Source organism: Caretta caretta, chromosome 1, assembly GCF_965140235.1.
Source record: "Caretta caretta isolate rCarCar2 chromosome 1, rCarCar1.hap1, whole genome shotgun sequence".
Lineage (NCBI taxonomy): Eukaryota > Metazoa > Chordata > Testudines > Cheloniidae > Caretta > Caretta caretta.
The window spans coordinates 241,762,956-241,778,357 of record NC_134206.1 but is presented as its reverse complement, the minus strand read 5'-3'; the positions used below and the strand labels follow the sequence as shown (position 1 = coordinate 241,778,357).

The 15,402-nt window shown below is 40.8% G+C and overlaps 1 protein-coding gene across 6 annotated transcripts in view; it reads left to right on the top strand.

The window, feature by feature from the left end:
- BCL2L13 (BCL2 like 13) overlaps nucleotides 1-15,402 on the top strand; it is a 114,418-nt gene that overhangs the window by 2,288 nt on the left and 96,728 nt on the right. For all 6 annotated transcript variants that reach the window (XM_048828259.2, XM_048828268.2, XM_075122292.1 and 3 more), the window contains one exon: nucleotides 8,469-8,660. In XM_048828259.2, coding sequence (XP_048684216.1) covers nucleotides 8,540-8,660 — 121 coding nt within the window. In that variant the 5' untranslated portion in view covers nucleotides 8,469-8,539. The remainder of the gene's footprint in view (nucleotides 1-8,468; nucleotides 8,661-15,402) is intronic.

Here is a 15,402-nt window from a genome sequence, read left to right as displayed (position 1 = left end):
GTTAGTGTCACCTAGGCCTGATCTACACTTAAAACATAGGTCGACATAACTACGGTGTTAAAGGGTGTGAAAAGTCCACATCTGAATGCCATAGCTCTACCAACTGAACCTCTGGTATGGATGCAGCTAAGTCAATGGAAGAATGCTTCTGTCAACCTAGGAGACCATTGCTTGGAAAGGTGGAGTTCCTACAGCATGAAAAACCCTTTCCGTTGCTGTAGTCTGCATCTGCACTACGGGATACTGCAACGGAGCTATGGCACCTTAGCTATGCTGCTATAGCACACATAGTGTAGATGTGGCCAGAGTGGCAATACCTCAAGATGTGTGTAGTTATTTTCCAACTCTTGCAAAAGCAGGTGCTATGGGGAATTCTAGCAGATGGAGACATTCTCGGAGACCAATTACTGCCAGGTTAAACCACGGTGGAAAAATAGTGGTGTTTTTTCTATATAAAAAATCATTTAAAATTTAAATTGGATTTCTTGATTTTGTTAAAATTATATATTTTTTCTGTGTAAAAATAAACCTGTTGAAAATGAAATCTGTATTTAATAAAAAAACGTTAAGGCCTAAACTTATTTAGTTGTAAATGTGAAACATGTTCTGAGAAGAGAAATTTGTGTATCCAAAACATATAAGGTTGTTTTGTTAGTAAAAATTAATTTATATGCTGTTTTGTGCGTTTAAATTCCAGCTATGACCTGAATGCAGCTTGACACAAATCATGAGCAAAAAGTTAATTATGTAGTAAATAAGCAATACATATTTAACCATTTCCTAACATACTAAAAATGTACAATTAATAAGAATCTGAAAATATTAAGATATATAATTTCTTAAACAATATATATATATAGTTATAATGTACCCTTCAGTGTAGCAAAAAGATGTACCAGATGTAGTGTAAAGGCTCTGGTTGTTAATAAACCTGTTTTAATAGTTACATCAACCAGTGAGAATGCACCTTTCTGTAGAACAGAGGTCCCCAAACGGTGGAGCGTGCACAGAGGAATGTTTGGCGGGGCGCAACTGGGGCCCAGGTGAGCCACCACGGGGGGAGGGAGCACCACCCAGCTCTGTTCCTGGCCCTGGTCCCATGCCCAGGGGCCTGGGCTGTCAGCCACGGGCAAGGTTCCTCTCCTGCCCCCAGCCTTGGCCCCTTTACCCCTGTCTGTGTCCCGTTCCCGCCCCCCAAACTGTGGCCCCAGTCCCGGCTCTGGGGGGGCGGAGTGTGGACAACGGTAAGCGGGGGCATGAGGTAAAAAGTTTTGGGGACCACTGCTTTAGAAAATAACTGGCATATAAATGGAAAAGTTGATTAAAATTGATTACTAAAATCAACTTTTTCCACTTGATGATTTAAATAATTATTTTAATACCTTGATTTAAATCAATCCACTAGTCCAGTGGTTCTCAAACTTTAGCAACCTGAGGTCCTCTATTTTTATTTAAAATTTGTAGCGGATCCCCAAGCTGGCTTTTTATTTTCCCTGGGGATGCTCAGCCCCCACTACGCCCCCACTCCACCCCTTCCTCCAAGCCCCATCCCACCTCACTTCTTCCAGCTGTACCCCTCCCCCTCCTCTTCACCACCTCTTTTTGCCTCTTCCCTTGTGGTGTGCAGGAGGTAGGAGGAGGAGTTGATCAGCGGGGCCGGTGGACCCCCTGGAGTACACTCGGACCCCAGCTTGAGAACCGCTGCACTAGTCCACTCTTAGTTTCAGTTCAAAATTGTCTTGCAGTGCTTCTCTGAACTTGTAGAGCATTTCACTGACTTTCTTCTTTTGCTGGTTTGGGGAATGATCTTCATATGTTTATGACCAGTGAAGCTCCTTGGGATCTGTTGTTTTTTAATAAAAAGTGCTATGTAAATAAAACATCTTAGATTAAGGACTTGTCTACATTACCGGCAGGATCGACGGGCAGTGATCGATCCAGTGGGTGTTGATTTATCGCGTATAGTCTATTCGCGATAAATCGACTGCCGAGCGCTCTCCTGTTGACTCCGGTACTCCACCGGAGCAAGAGGTGCAGGCAGAGTCACTGGGGGAGCGTCAGCTGTCGACTCACCGCAGTGAAGACACCGCGGTGAGTGGATCTAAGTATGGCGACTTCAGCTATATTATTCACGTAGCTGAAGTTGCGTAACTTAGGTTGATCCTCCCCAGTGTAACCCAGGCCTAAGGTGCGATGTAAAGTGTAATGGGTGAACTGGCTGAACTGAGACTCATAACTATTTCAAGGTATTATGCTGGAGAGAGGGCCCAGAATTGTGGAATATTTCAAAAGTGTGCTGCTTTTAAAAACCATTTTAATTTTAAGGCTATGTCATCACTATAGCGATCACTCAAGTTAGCCTAGCTTGAGTGAGAGTGGTCACACTGCAGAAAAATACATGAAGAGCCTGGAGTGATTGTGTTAGCAGCTGACAAGCTGTGCTTACTCAGGCCGTAAACTAGACCCCCTGGTAGGCCAGCAACTTTAGGGGAGACACTTGAGTTATAACTTGAGTTAACTATGCAGTGAACCCAAGACATAACAGAGCTGCTATACTTGAGGCTGTGTATTTCTAGAGTGTTAAATAGACTGCTGGTAAGGCTAGTCCTCTCCCATTATCCTTTATAAACCTGGCAATAAAAAACCTGTAGTATTCTATTGGTGTAGCTATAAATGCATAAGGTGGGTCTCTGATCCATGAGAGTTAAATGGATACCCAGTGAATCTTGGTGACATCTGGTAGAGTGTACTTTAATGCAGTAGTTCAATACAGCTGCATGTTGACTGTAAGTTTAGTAAGGCAAATGGAAAGCTGAATGTGCACTGAAATCCCATCTAATAGGCGAGGGCTAAAACATAGGAAAGCCCCTTCACCAGAGGATTGTAAACATTGTATTCATTGGTAGCTTGTCTATCGCCATGTAATTGATGTAAGACCCTGCAACAGATTAGGATGCGGCAGACTGCATGAGGAAATGTCAGTCTGGCTGACCACATCAGTTCCCAGGTTAGTTGAATGGCTGAGCCCATGTCAGACAGATAATGGAGGTTTTTCTTGATGGGGGGTGGGGAGAGAGGAATATGGGTCACAAACTTAAATATAGAGATTTTTAATGGGGATTGGGTTTTGTGAAGTAACAGTATTGTTAGCCATTCACAATAATGAATATGAGCCCTTGCATTTTGTTTTGATAAGGAGTAATCAGTCTCTTGTTCTTGTGTTAAATCCATTGCATCCATTTAATTTTTTTGCCTTTTCTTTTAAGACCCTTCGTAACACTAATCTCTGCTTATTTGACCTCGGATCTTACATTGAGCACTGTTTTCTCTACTCCAGAAATGATGCCAGCCTTGATGAACATTTTGTCTGCTTCACTTATAAGTGTATTTGCTCCTTTTTCATTTTACCCTGAGACATGGAATGCCATCCCTCCTCTGATTTGCCTTGCCACTTCTCTTGTCTTTTTAATTTACTCTAAAATCTGGCCTCTTCTGTGAAGCCCACAGTATAAGAATCAATATTTTCTATTCATAATTGAAAAAAATCTTAACTATAAACCACTATGATCAATGAAAAAAGAAAAGGAGTACTTGTGGCACCTTAGAGACTAACCAATTTATTTGAGCATAAGCTTTCGTGAGCTACAGCTCACTTTATCGGATGCATACTCTGGAAAATACAGAAGATATTTTTATACACACACACACCATGAAAAAATAGGTGTTTATCACTACAAAAGGTTTTCTGTCCCCCCAAACCCACTCTCCTGTTGGTAATAGCTTATCTAAAGTGATCACTCTCCTTACAATGTGTATGATAATCAAGGTGGGCCATTTCCAGCACAAATCCAGGGTTTAACAGGAACGTCTGAGGAACAGTGTGTGTGTGTGTGGGGGAAAGGAATAAACAAGGGGAAATAAGTTACTTTTTAAAATGAATCAACCATTCCCAGTCTCTATTCAAGCCTATTTCCCCTTGTTTATTCCTCCCCCCCACTGTTCCTCAGACGTTCTTGTTAAACCCTGGATTTGTGCTGGAAATGGCCCACCTTGATTATCATACACATTGTAAGGAGAGTGATCACTTTAGATAAGCTATTACCAGCAGGAGAGTGGGGTGGGGGGAGAAAGAACCTTTTGTAGTGATAAACACCCATTTTTTCATGGTCTGTGTGTATAAAAACATCTTCTGTATTTTCCACAGTATACATCCGATGAAGTGATCTGTAGCTCACGAAAGCTTATGCTCAAATAAATTGGTTAGTCTCTAAGGTGCCACAAGTACTCCTTTTCTTTTTGCAAATACAGACTAACACAGCTGTTACTCTGAAACCTATGATCAATGAGTAATCACATTATTGTATTGTAGGCCCTTCTTCCGCAAAAACCAATAACTGAAGTGCCACCTCTTGGATTCTGAAGTTTGTCACTGATGTTTTTTCAGCAAAGCTGAGGACTCTTACTGTTCGTTCATCTATACAGGTTCTTATGCTGTCATCTCTGTAGTGTTGGAGCTCCCAACATCTTTTATATGTGGCTTGTTCTTTCTTTCATCCTCTCCCCAGGGAAACATTTTAACCTCTTTTTCCAAACAGCCCATGACTTGATTTTTCAGAGATGCTGAGCATGTACTGAAATTCTCTTGAATTAGGCTTAAGTGTTGTATGAGGATCCCTGTACCACCGTGGAGTCCCATTCTTTGTGTATTGGTGTGCTCTCTTCCTTTCTATACTGGCTCAGATATCTCATCTAAGGATAGTGCCTCATTCTCTGTTAAAAATTGTTCTTAGATGATATATAGTACAGTGCTTGGATTCCTCGAGATACCATTTGAAATTTTTTCAGCTTGTGTAAGATAATCACAATCCTGCGCAGTTCAGTTTCCATACCAAAGACCTCCAAGGAACCATGTAAGTGCTGCAGGAAATGGTGGGAATCTGGGATGTTCTGTGAAACAGTACTGAACAAAAGGTTTAACCCATCTCATGAAAGTATGCTCTGTCTACCTAAATTTCCTTTGAAGTTTTAATTAGCTGTGGTGCTTTTCTTCTCATAATGTGTAGTAATGTTGTTGTGTAACAGCTGCTGTTCCACCCCAGAAACTGTTAGTGCTGGATGTAGCATTGTTTACAGTGTTGTCTATAAAGCACTTGGGGATGAAAGGTGCTATATGAATGTAAGATGATTAATGTGAGGCAAGAGATGCCATTATTCAGAAGTATCTCGCCATTAGTCTTGTGTATGAATTGCAGCTGCAGTCATATCTGCAGCAGAGGAGCCAACCATGGGGAATATTCCAGGCATTCTGAAATAAGCAAGAAGAGGCAGGGCTTCCCGGAGTATAGTCTAAATGAAAGTGATCTCCACACTGCTTTTACTACTAAATGAGTTTGAAAGTATTAAAGATCAAAAGGAATGGTTTAACTTCTTCCCCACTGACTCTCTTCCTTTTGCACCTTTTATTGACAAGTTCATTATCCTTTCCATATCACCTCAAAACAGCTCTATAGCAATGTGACTTTTTTTTGCTTCTCTTCCACAATTTGGTTGCTCCAGCGAGCTATTTGAATGCCTTTGCAATAATAAGAAGGTTTAGAAGTTACTTCTAATGTCTCCTTTTGTGTCCAAATGAGATTTTTTCTTTTAAAGGCATCGTTTGCTGGACGGATTGTACTTATGGCCTTGTAATGCATTGTCCATACTGATCACAAGACATTCTGAAATTTAAACAGTAGGAATGGCCTAAAAGGCTCCTAAAGTAGTGCTCTGTTTTTCACAATATTTCATTACTATAAATCTAACCAGATTTATACCATTACATTTGGTGCTGTTTTTTAGCTAAAGGTAATTGTCACTAGTCCTGACAGTGATAGAACTATTCAGAACCCATCAAATAGCTGTTTCTGTAGCCTCCATCATCTTTGGAGTGTACTGTCAGCTTCATCATTAGATGTCCACTCTAGCGGCAAAACATGCACTACTTATAGTTTGGAAATAACTATTTGAAGCAATTGAGAGCTTTTAAACTTTAAAATTGATCTTGAATTCCCTGACCATTGTGGTTGTCTTCCTTGTGCTTGACTAGATTCCCATTGGAAATAGTTATCCACACTTTGTTTTAATTAAGTAAAGAGACACTAATAGTCTAAAACTTTTTAAAATCTGCCTTTTCTTTTCTGTGATTTCCATTTGAGATCTGGTTATTTTTTCTTTGCTACTCTTTCTCAGCTGTCATACTTTAGCTCTCTTGACCGTACGTTTTTTCATTTTTCTCTCATTTGAACGTTTATAAAGTGAAATACATAAAAGTAGTCGGAATGGAAAAGTTGATCAGCCAGATGTTTATATTGAAGATATTTGGATCTCTGTTTCATCAAGGGACAGCGCCTGGCTGAGAAATTCAGTCTCATAACCTGCTGCTAGTCAGGGAGATACCCTCACACCTGCAGAGGGAGACATCTGTAAAGGATGTGGAATTCCTTTCCTCTGTTAACCATGTGGTGTTGCTGTTGGAACACTAAAGTGAATGAGAGATGATCACTGTCAGTTCAATTGTGCAATAAGGTGTGAGCAGCACCAGTGCTGGAATCTTATGAGAAGCAGCAGAAACAACAAAAAATTCAGCTGTTCTCTGGAAAGTAAGGATTGGGGAGAGGAGAGCTCTCTCTCTCTCCACCCTTACTCCCCCACAGTTTCCTGATATTGTATCCAAAGGGAACATTGCAGCTGCAACATGAAATTCACAAATCCGGTGAACTTCATGGCTGCACTACAGGCAGCAGTGAAACAGGCCAAGGTTCTGTCAGTTTCTAACTAATGTGTGAGACAAGACAGCAAAGTGAAACTATCTTATTAATTACTGGCAAGTAAACTTCTCAGACCCTATGTAAAGGCCCTAACTAAGCAGTAGCAAACTATACAGTTTTAAATTTAGAGGTATACTTGTCACGGAGTGTGGGGGAGTCCAGGCCCTGCATCCTTCTTCGTGGGATTCACTGAGACTCTCAGCCAGCCAGTAAAACAAAAGGTTTATTGGACAACAGGAACACAGTCTAAAACAGAGCTTGTGGGTACAACCAGGACCCCTCAGTCAAGTCCTTCTGGGGGAGCAGGGAACTTAGACCCCAGCCCTGGGGTTCCCTGCGTTCCACCACCCAGCACCAAACTGAAACTAACCCCTCCCCTTGGCGGGCTCTCTCCTGCAGCCTCTGTTCACATTCCTGGGCAGAGGTGTTACCTCCCACTACTAGCACCAGCAGGAGAGTGAATTTGTGTGGGGGGGTGGAGGGTGAGAGAACCTGGATTTGTGCTGGAAATGGCCCACCTGTTGATCACTTTAGATAAGCTGTTACCAGCAGGACAGTGGGGTGGGAGGAGGTATTGTTTCATATTCTCTGTGTATATATAAAGTCTGCTGCAGTTTCCACGGTATGCATCTGATGAAGTGAGCTGTAGCTCACGAAAGCTCATGCTCAAATAAATTGGTTAGTCTCTAAGGTGCCACAAGTACTCCTTTTCTTTTTGCGAATACAGACTAACACGGCTGTTCCTCTGAAACCTCCCACTACTGGCTCAGGTTACAGGCTCTCAGATCTCCCATTGAAACTCCCCTGCCACATTCCCAAGTCAACACTCCCCCCTCCCTGCTGCATCACATCTCTCCCCCCTTCGAGACTGAACTGAGCGGGGTCACTCTGACCAGTGACCTGGGGAAGTTCAGGGCCCCCTCTCCGGGACAGCACATCTGCTATCAGGTTGGCACTTCCCCCCTCCCTGCTGTGTCACAATACTATTGGCTTAAAAACCACAATTTGAAAATTTATCTATTGTTAAAAGCATAAACAAAGATTACTATAAATGAGAGATTAGAGAGAAAAATCTTTCTGGTAGTTTTTCTGCACTTAACAGCACTTTGTAGGTTCCCAGATTTGCAGTTCCACTGTAATCAGTTTTCTCTGTTTATGCTGGTCTGTCACGCAGCAACAGGGGAAGAGAAGAACATTTATGAAAATAGGAAATTTGCGATTTCCTACTTTGTATGGCAAGTGATTAGAAAGCCACAAAAATGTGAGGTGAATTCATATATGTGTAGAAACAAATATGTTTTTAACTCTGTTAAGCCTAGTTTTCCAGTTAACTGTCTTCCTTTATAAACAAAAGTTTCTCCAGTCTGAGGCATGTAAGAGAGTGCCCACCATCCCCTTTTCCATTTTAATCGAGCCATATATTTTTGGATGATACTGGAGTGGAAAAGAAAGGAAAGAAAAGTTGTCTTGGACTGAGGCGTTGTTAGGCAAAGCTTCACCCTAAAGCAAATGGAAACAGCAGTTATAAATTCGCCAGAGGGTATTGAGATGGAAACTCTTAAGAGTCTTCAGCAGAATCTTGAGGTGTGATTGCTCTTACTGTAATAGGGAGTATGGATTTCTGCTCTTCCTTACAAAAAAAATTAATCTTCTCTCTTTCAGTCTCTTACCCTCTTAGCCAGAAGAAAAACTACGCGCACCATTAACCCTGTGGAGCATTGCAAGTCAATCCAATGGCGTCCTCTACTGCTGTGCCTGTAGGATTTCACTATGAAACAAAATATGTTGTTCTCAGCTACCTGGGGCTCTTGTCACAGGAGAAGCCACAAGAGCAACATCCTCCCTCGACTCCAGGTAACATTGTATTTACATGTGTGGTTGCTTTATCAATTAACTGTAGAATTGAGAAATCTGTCTTGTATGTATGTATGTAAAAAGTGCAAAAAGCGGCAGCTAGACATGTGTATCTCACCTGATATGTTCATTTTTAAAATAACATGAAGACCTGGAGATAGAAACAAAGCAGTTCACATCTAGTTCACTGGTTTAATTTCAGCTGAGTCCATAGTGACTAAAATTTATTATCACCGTGTTGTTTGTCATATATGAAACACATAGGTGGTCTCAGTATAGCTCAGTATTGTTCCTTGACGTTAGCAAAGCTTTTGACACGGTCTCCCACAGTATTCTTGCCAGCAAGTTAAAGAAGTATGGGTTGGATGAATGGACTATAAAGTGGATAGAAAGTTAGCTAGACTGTCAGGCTCAACAGGTAGTGATCAATGGCTCCATGTCTAATTGGCAGCCGGTATCAAGTGGAGTGCCCCAAGGGTCGGTCCTGGGCCGGTTTTTTCAATATCTTCATAAATGATCTGGAGGATGGTGTGGATTGCACCCTCAGCAAGTTTGCAGATGACACTAAACTGGGAAGAGAGGTAGATACGCTGGAGGGTAGGGATAGGGTACAGAGGGACCTAGACAAATTAGAGGATTGGGCCAAAAAGAAATCTGATGAGGTTCAACAAGGACAAGTGCAGAGTCCTGCACTTAGGGCGGAAGAATCCCATGCACCGCTACAGACTAGGGACCGAATGGCTAGGCAGCAGTTCTGCATAAAAGGACCTATGGGTTACAGTGGATGAGAAGCTGGATATGAGTCAACAGTGTGCCCTTGTTGCCAAGAAGGCCAATGGCATTTTGGGATGTAAAAGTAGGAGCATTGCCAGCAGGGACGTGATCGTTCCCCTCTATTCGACATTGGTGAGGCCTCATCTGGAGTACTGTGTCCAGTTTTGGGCCCCACACTACAAGAAGGATGTGGAAAAATTGGAAAACGTCCAGCGGAGGGCAACAAAAATGATTAGGGGATTGGAACACATGACTTATGAGGAGAGGCTGAGGGAACTGGGATTGTTTAGTCTGCGGAAGAGAAGAATGAGGGGGGATCTGATAGCTGCTTTCAACTACCTGAAAGGGGGTTCCAAAGACGATGGATCTAGACTGTTCTCAGTGGTAGCAGATGACAGAACAAAGAGTAATGGTCTCAAGTTGTGGTGGGGGAGGTTTAGATTGGATATTAGGAAAAAGTTTTTCACTAGGAGGATGGTGAAACACTGGAATGCGTTACTTAGGGAGGTGGTGGAATCTCCTTCCTTAGAAGTTTTTAAGGTCAGGTCCCTATTTAGTTGGGGATTGGTCCTGCTTTGAGCAGGGGGTTGGACTAGATGACCTCCTGAGGTCCCTTCCAACCCTGATATTCTATGATTCCTCAGAAGATATATTCTTGATGTCATGCTTGTTGCCGCTCCTGAGGCTTTTTCTGCAGTCGCATTTTTTGGGCAATCTCCCACTCATGCTTTATCCACTGGGGCTGGGTTAAACAGGTATCAGACTTTTTAAAATCACTGTCTTAATTCTAGCCTTGCTTGCAGTGGGTTTAGACAACACTGTGGTATACACACTTGTGCTCTGTTTATCTTAGTGCTTCCGCTGTAGCTGCAGTCAGCAGTAGTATGGTGGTGGGATACCTTCCAGCAAAATGCTAGTGTAGACCAGGTTAGAGAAGTCAAGCATTGCATGGATCATGGACACAGTTCCTCCAGAGCAGATCTTAGGCATACTGGAAGTGGGTGCAGTCTAAAGGAAGCCACGACTGCCATAGACTATTTCTCTTGCTTTGTGGATATAATTTTAGTTTTCAGGGTTAACAATCTGACATCATTATGGAACTGAATTATGTTTTTTAAATTGTATTTTGTTCTTTTCTTGTAAGTAGAACTGTTCTGAACTGTATAGCAAGACAACAGAAGTTATAGCAAATAATGCAGGGAGCCTATTTACCTCTAATACTAGTATTTGGATCATTCTCCCCACTTGTGTATTAAAGGGCTACGCTCTCTTCCTTCAGATACCTTATTTTTTAAAATAATTCTTCCACAAAGACTTTCACTGTTAACCTACCATTTGGGGAAGAGGAAGGAATAGGGGAAATAAGCAGTGCTTGAACAGTGTACTCCTCTAATGTAGATTATAAATAGCATAGGCCAATTACTGTGTCTTCCCTTATTCTTTAGTGCCAAACATTCAACATATAACCATAAATTATGTATAAATATCTCATATGTTTTGGTGGGTTGTCCCCTTTTTTACTAGTTATTTATTTAGGAAGTATTAACAGGTTTACAAATCCTTGCCATGTAAATATCAGAAACAAAATAATAATCATTACAATAGTGAGCATTTGTTTAAAGAGAAATTATGTAAAACTGTAGTCATCAGATTTGACAGGGTGTTACTATATTAGAGTGACAGGTTCAGAGTAGCAGCTGTGTTAGTCTGTATTCGCAAAAAGAAAAGGAGTACTTGTGGCACCTTAGAGACTAACCAATTTATTTGAGCATAAGCTTTCGTGAGCTACAGCTCACCTCATCAGTTCTTTTTATATTACAGTGAGTATCATTACATCGTCTATGACAGGTTGATTTTTTTTTAAGTGAAATCTCTGATTACACACATTTAGCAGACCAGAAATATCAAATATTAATATTCCAAAAAATTGGACACGCTGGAGTTTCTTTCACGTGAATGTACTTTGACTTTTTTTCAGTAAATGGTAACCAAATATCTAGTCTCTGTTCCTTTTTCTGGGTATGTAATTGGTTCATTAATTTTTCCATAATAACTCTCTCTCATGTTATTTTGAACTATTCTGTTAGAGTTGGACTTTTTTCTTTTTCCAGTGAGAGGCTATCAGTAGCATAGCAGCTATTAGCAGATGAGATTGATTTCCTTTTGTGTGACCATTTCCATTAGAAAGCCACAGCAGGATTACCAAAGGATCATTTAGTAAGAAATATCCCACAACCTGAAGTGTTTGGTTATGAATTGCATCTCAGTACTCTCTAATGACTGGACATGTGCACCATATATACATAAAATCTCCTCTTTCACCACAGTTTCTCCAACGTTTATCCCCATTCAATCTATATACAGTATATTTTGTTACCCTCACTGGTATGAGGTACCATTAAGGCAGTATCTTAGACATTTTCTTTTATTGTGCCACAGACTGAGGTTTCTGGTCCTCTTTTCCAGATCAGAACCCATTCCTCTGGAGTAATTTGTCTGTCCAGATCCTTTTCCCATCATGTCATCTGTAGACATTTTTTTTTGTGCAGAAAGTTGTCTGTAAAAATTGATATTAGTTAGTTACATTTTTGTTTCCTAATTGACTAGACTTCACTGCTTCTATTAAAGTTAGTTTTCTGTATAAAACAGTTTTTCTAGAAAGCTGAGAAACAATGCCTAACTTGAAAGCACTGGTATGGAGAGTGAGCAGGTTAAAGTTAGTTTTAATCTCTAAATAAATTAGAAACGTTTTTCTTGACTAGCTGACCAACCATTTGTATTCCATGGCTCTCCCAGTTTTTAAAGCTCTCTGGTTCATTAATTTGGTTAAGATCTGGATTTTTTACAATGCATGACATTGGAGGAGGAGGAAAAATAATTTCTCATCTGTAGTTCTATCCCAAACCTATAGATTATCCTTTACTAAAGAATGTGAGGTAATTTCTGGAGGGTGTGATATTTTTTATTAATCCATGGTATCCTAGCAATGTTGCACAGACACAGTTTTCTTGTTGAATAAAGACCCAGTGTTTGGCTGGGTTAAATCTCCCGTCAGTCTACTACTACTTTGAGCTGGCTGGCTTGATAGTACCATAGAATATTTTGAACAGCTAGTCAGTCAACTCTTTTTAATGGCAGGTTTCAGAGGAACAGCCGTGTTAGTCTGTATTCGCAAAAAGAAAAGGAGTACTTGTGGCACCTTAGAGACTAACCAATTTATTTGAGCATGAGCTTTCGTGCTCATCTGATGATGATGAGCTCATCTGATGAAGTGAGCTGTAGCTCACGAAAGCTCATGCTCAAATAAATTGGTTAGTCTCTAAGGTGCCACAAGTACTCCTTTTCTTTTTAATGGGTCTGTACAAAGTATTTGCATCCTTGGTCTTTTCTTATTCTGTATAAATTCTAACATCCTCTGTGTGTTCCTGCTAGGGTTTTAGTCTGGAATGATTACAGAAAGATTCTGAAACAAGAAAGATATCCTTGGCAAAATATTTATTTTGACTGTGGCTTTTCTTCCCAATCAAGAAATTGCATTCTTCCCCACCTCTCCAAATCTTTATTTTCTGAAGTAGTGATTTGACATTTAAATCATAGAGCTCTTCTAGGTTGTTTGAGATTTGAGTTCCCAGGTATTTTATAGAATTTGTTGCCCATTTGCACCCAAATGACTTCTGGAGGAATGACTTCTCAGAGTCTGGCAGATTTATAGTTAGCATTTGATTTAGCATAATTTACTTTAAATCCAGATGCTTTACCAAAGTCATGGATTTGTTCAGATACTAATTTTAGGGTCATATTTTGTTTAGATAAAAATGCTACATCATCTGTATATAAAGCTACTTTCTGATGTGTTCCTGTCAGTTTTATTCCTGTGGTAGTCATTGTTCCTTATCCTCTGTGCAGAAGGCTCCATGGCCAGTGGTAAAGGAGACAATGCACAACCCGGCCTAGTTGTTCCTCTGTGTAATTCAAGTGGGAGATTTAACCCCATTATCTTGTGCAGCTGCCTTGGGGCTGGTGTAAAGAACAGGTATCCATGTAAGGAACTGCGGGCCAGTAATGTCCCTTTGGGGCTAGACTTGAAACAGAAAGTTTCACTCCATCAAAAGTTTTCTCTGCATCAAGTGATAACAAAGGAATTGGATCTTGTTTAAATCTGCAATTATGGATGATTCCAAGTACTCTCTGAATATTGTCTGACATTTGTCTATCCTTAATACAGTTTGACCTGCATTCACAAGAACTGAGAACATGGACTGCAATTGGCCAGCCAGTATTTTTGTTAAATTCTTTGTCATGATTCAGGATTGCCCATTTTTAATGTCTCTCATGCTAGTAGCTCTTGTATTTCAGCACATATTCAAATCAAGTTACTAGGGGAGGGAAATCCTTAAAACTTTTTTTCCTTTAACTAGCATATAGAAATACACAAGTACTGAATCAGAATTACGGAGGTTATCTATCAGGATTTGCAAAAAGTAGAGAAATCAAGGATGTAGTGTCAAAGTATTTTTGAAAATTGCGAATATCTCTGTGGCACTAAGTTCATACTTCAGTCTGTACAATTAGTTTATTAAAACCAAAAAAATTATCTGTTTGTACTTGGGTGTCAGTGTAATTTCATCTCCTGCTCTGTCAAAGGACAGGCGCCTGAGTACCAAGACACCCATGCATTGTCGCATCTATGATTTATCTGTTTCATAAAGCTATTTGTGGGAAAGCATGGGTTATTTGACTATCACAGGAGGTGTGACCATGCCATTTCCTAATCTGCGATAACTACATTTTGTTTCAATAAACGCACATTGGGTAAGAACAAAGCCACTATTTGAAATAGACATTTTCATTACTAGAACACAATATTCCAAGAGGAATCGGTATTTTTCTGTAACTCAAAATTATTTTCTATGTTTGCATAAACAGATCTGAGTTGTTTAAAAGTGGGGAGGAAATGGAGAATCCCATAAGCATTTAATTAAAGATTAATACTGAAACGGAATTAAGAGCAAAATATCAGTACAAGTTTTTGTATTCAACTGACATCGAAAGCTAGTAAAACACAGAGCTTCTGAGCAAAGATAACTAACTAACAAGTCTGCTATTTAGAGAACATAGACAAGTTTGCTTATGCTGCAGAGGGATGTTGTCTCAGACATGCTCTTTGTTGTTCTAGGACAGCAATACTTTCAAAATTTGTTCTTTTCATCCCCACTGCTTTAAACCTGCCTCCTTTCCTTCAGCAAACAGACAAACACTGGTAATCTCTTGCCATCATTACTCTTTTTCTCCACATCCCCACCTTCCTATCTGTTCATATGCCACTGCGAAAGTCAACTTCTTCTCCTGCTCTGCCGATGTTGTTTTCCTTTTTACCTGTTCAGAATCCCATTGCTTGTCATCAGTTATATAATTCAAGCTGATATATAATTCAAGCTCCATTTTCTCACTTTTAAGGCCCTACATAACCTCACCCTACCTTCATATCTCCTCTCCATCCTCTTCTTTTCTTATCTCACTCTTGGTGTCTCCTTTACTGTTTTCTGTGCTTGTAACAGTTTTCCATTTCTTGTTGCTTAACAGGCAGCTCATACAGTACAAATGTATGGCATTCCATCTGCTTGATCATTATGATTATTATTTATATTATGTGTGGTATGAGAGCCACTAAATGCAAATGGAAAGGAGTTGCTTGGGATCCCCCAATGGTAAGGAGTGAGAACTTCCACTCTTCAGAGGCGCCACCCCGCTCTGCTTCTCTGCCCCCCGCCCCCCCCCCCCGGCTTCCTGCGAATCAGTTGTTCGCGTGGGAAGCTGGCGCAGGCTGAGAAGCAGGCCATGGCTTCCCGCTCAGGCCCAGGGAGGTGGAGGTGAGCTGGGGCGCAAGGAGGGCCACCTGCGCTGCAGCAGGTAACCGGGGGGTGTGTGTGTGTGTGCAGGGGAACTGCTCCCTGCCCCAGCTCACCTC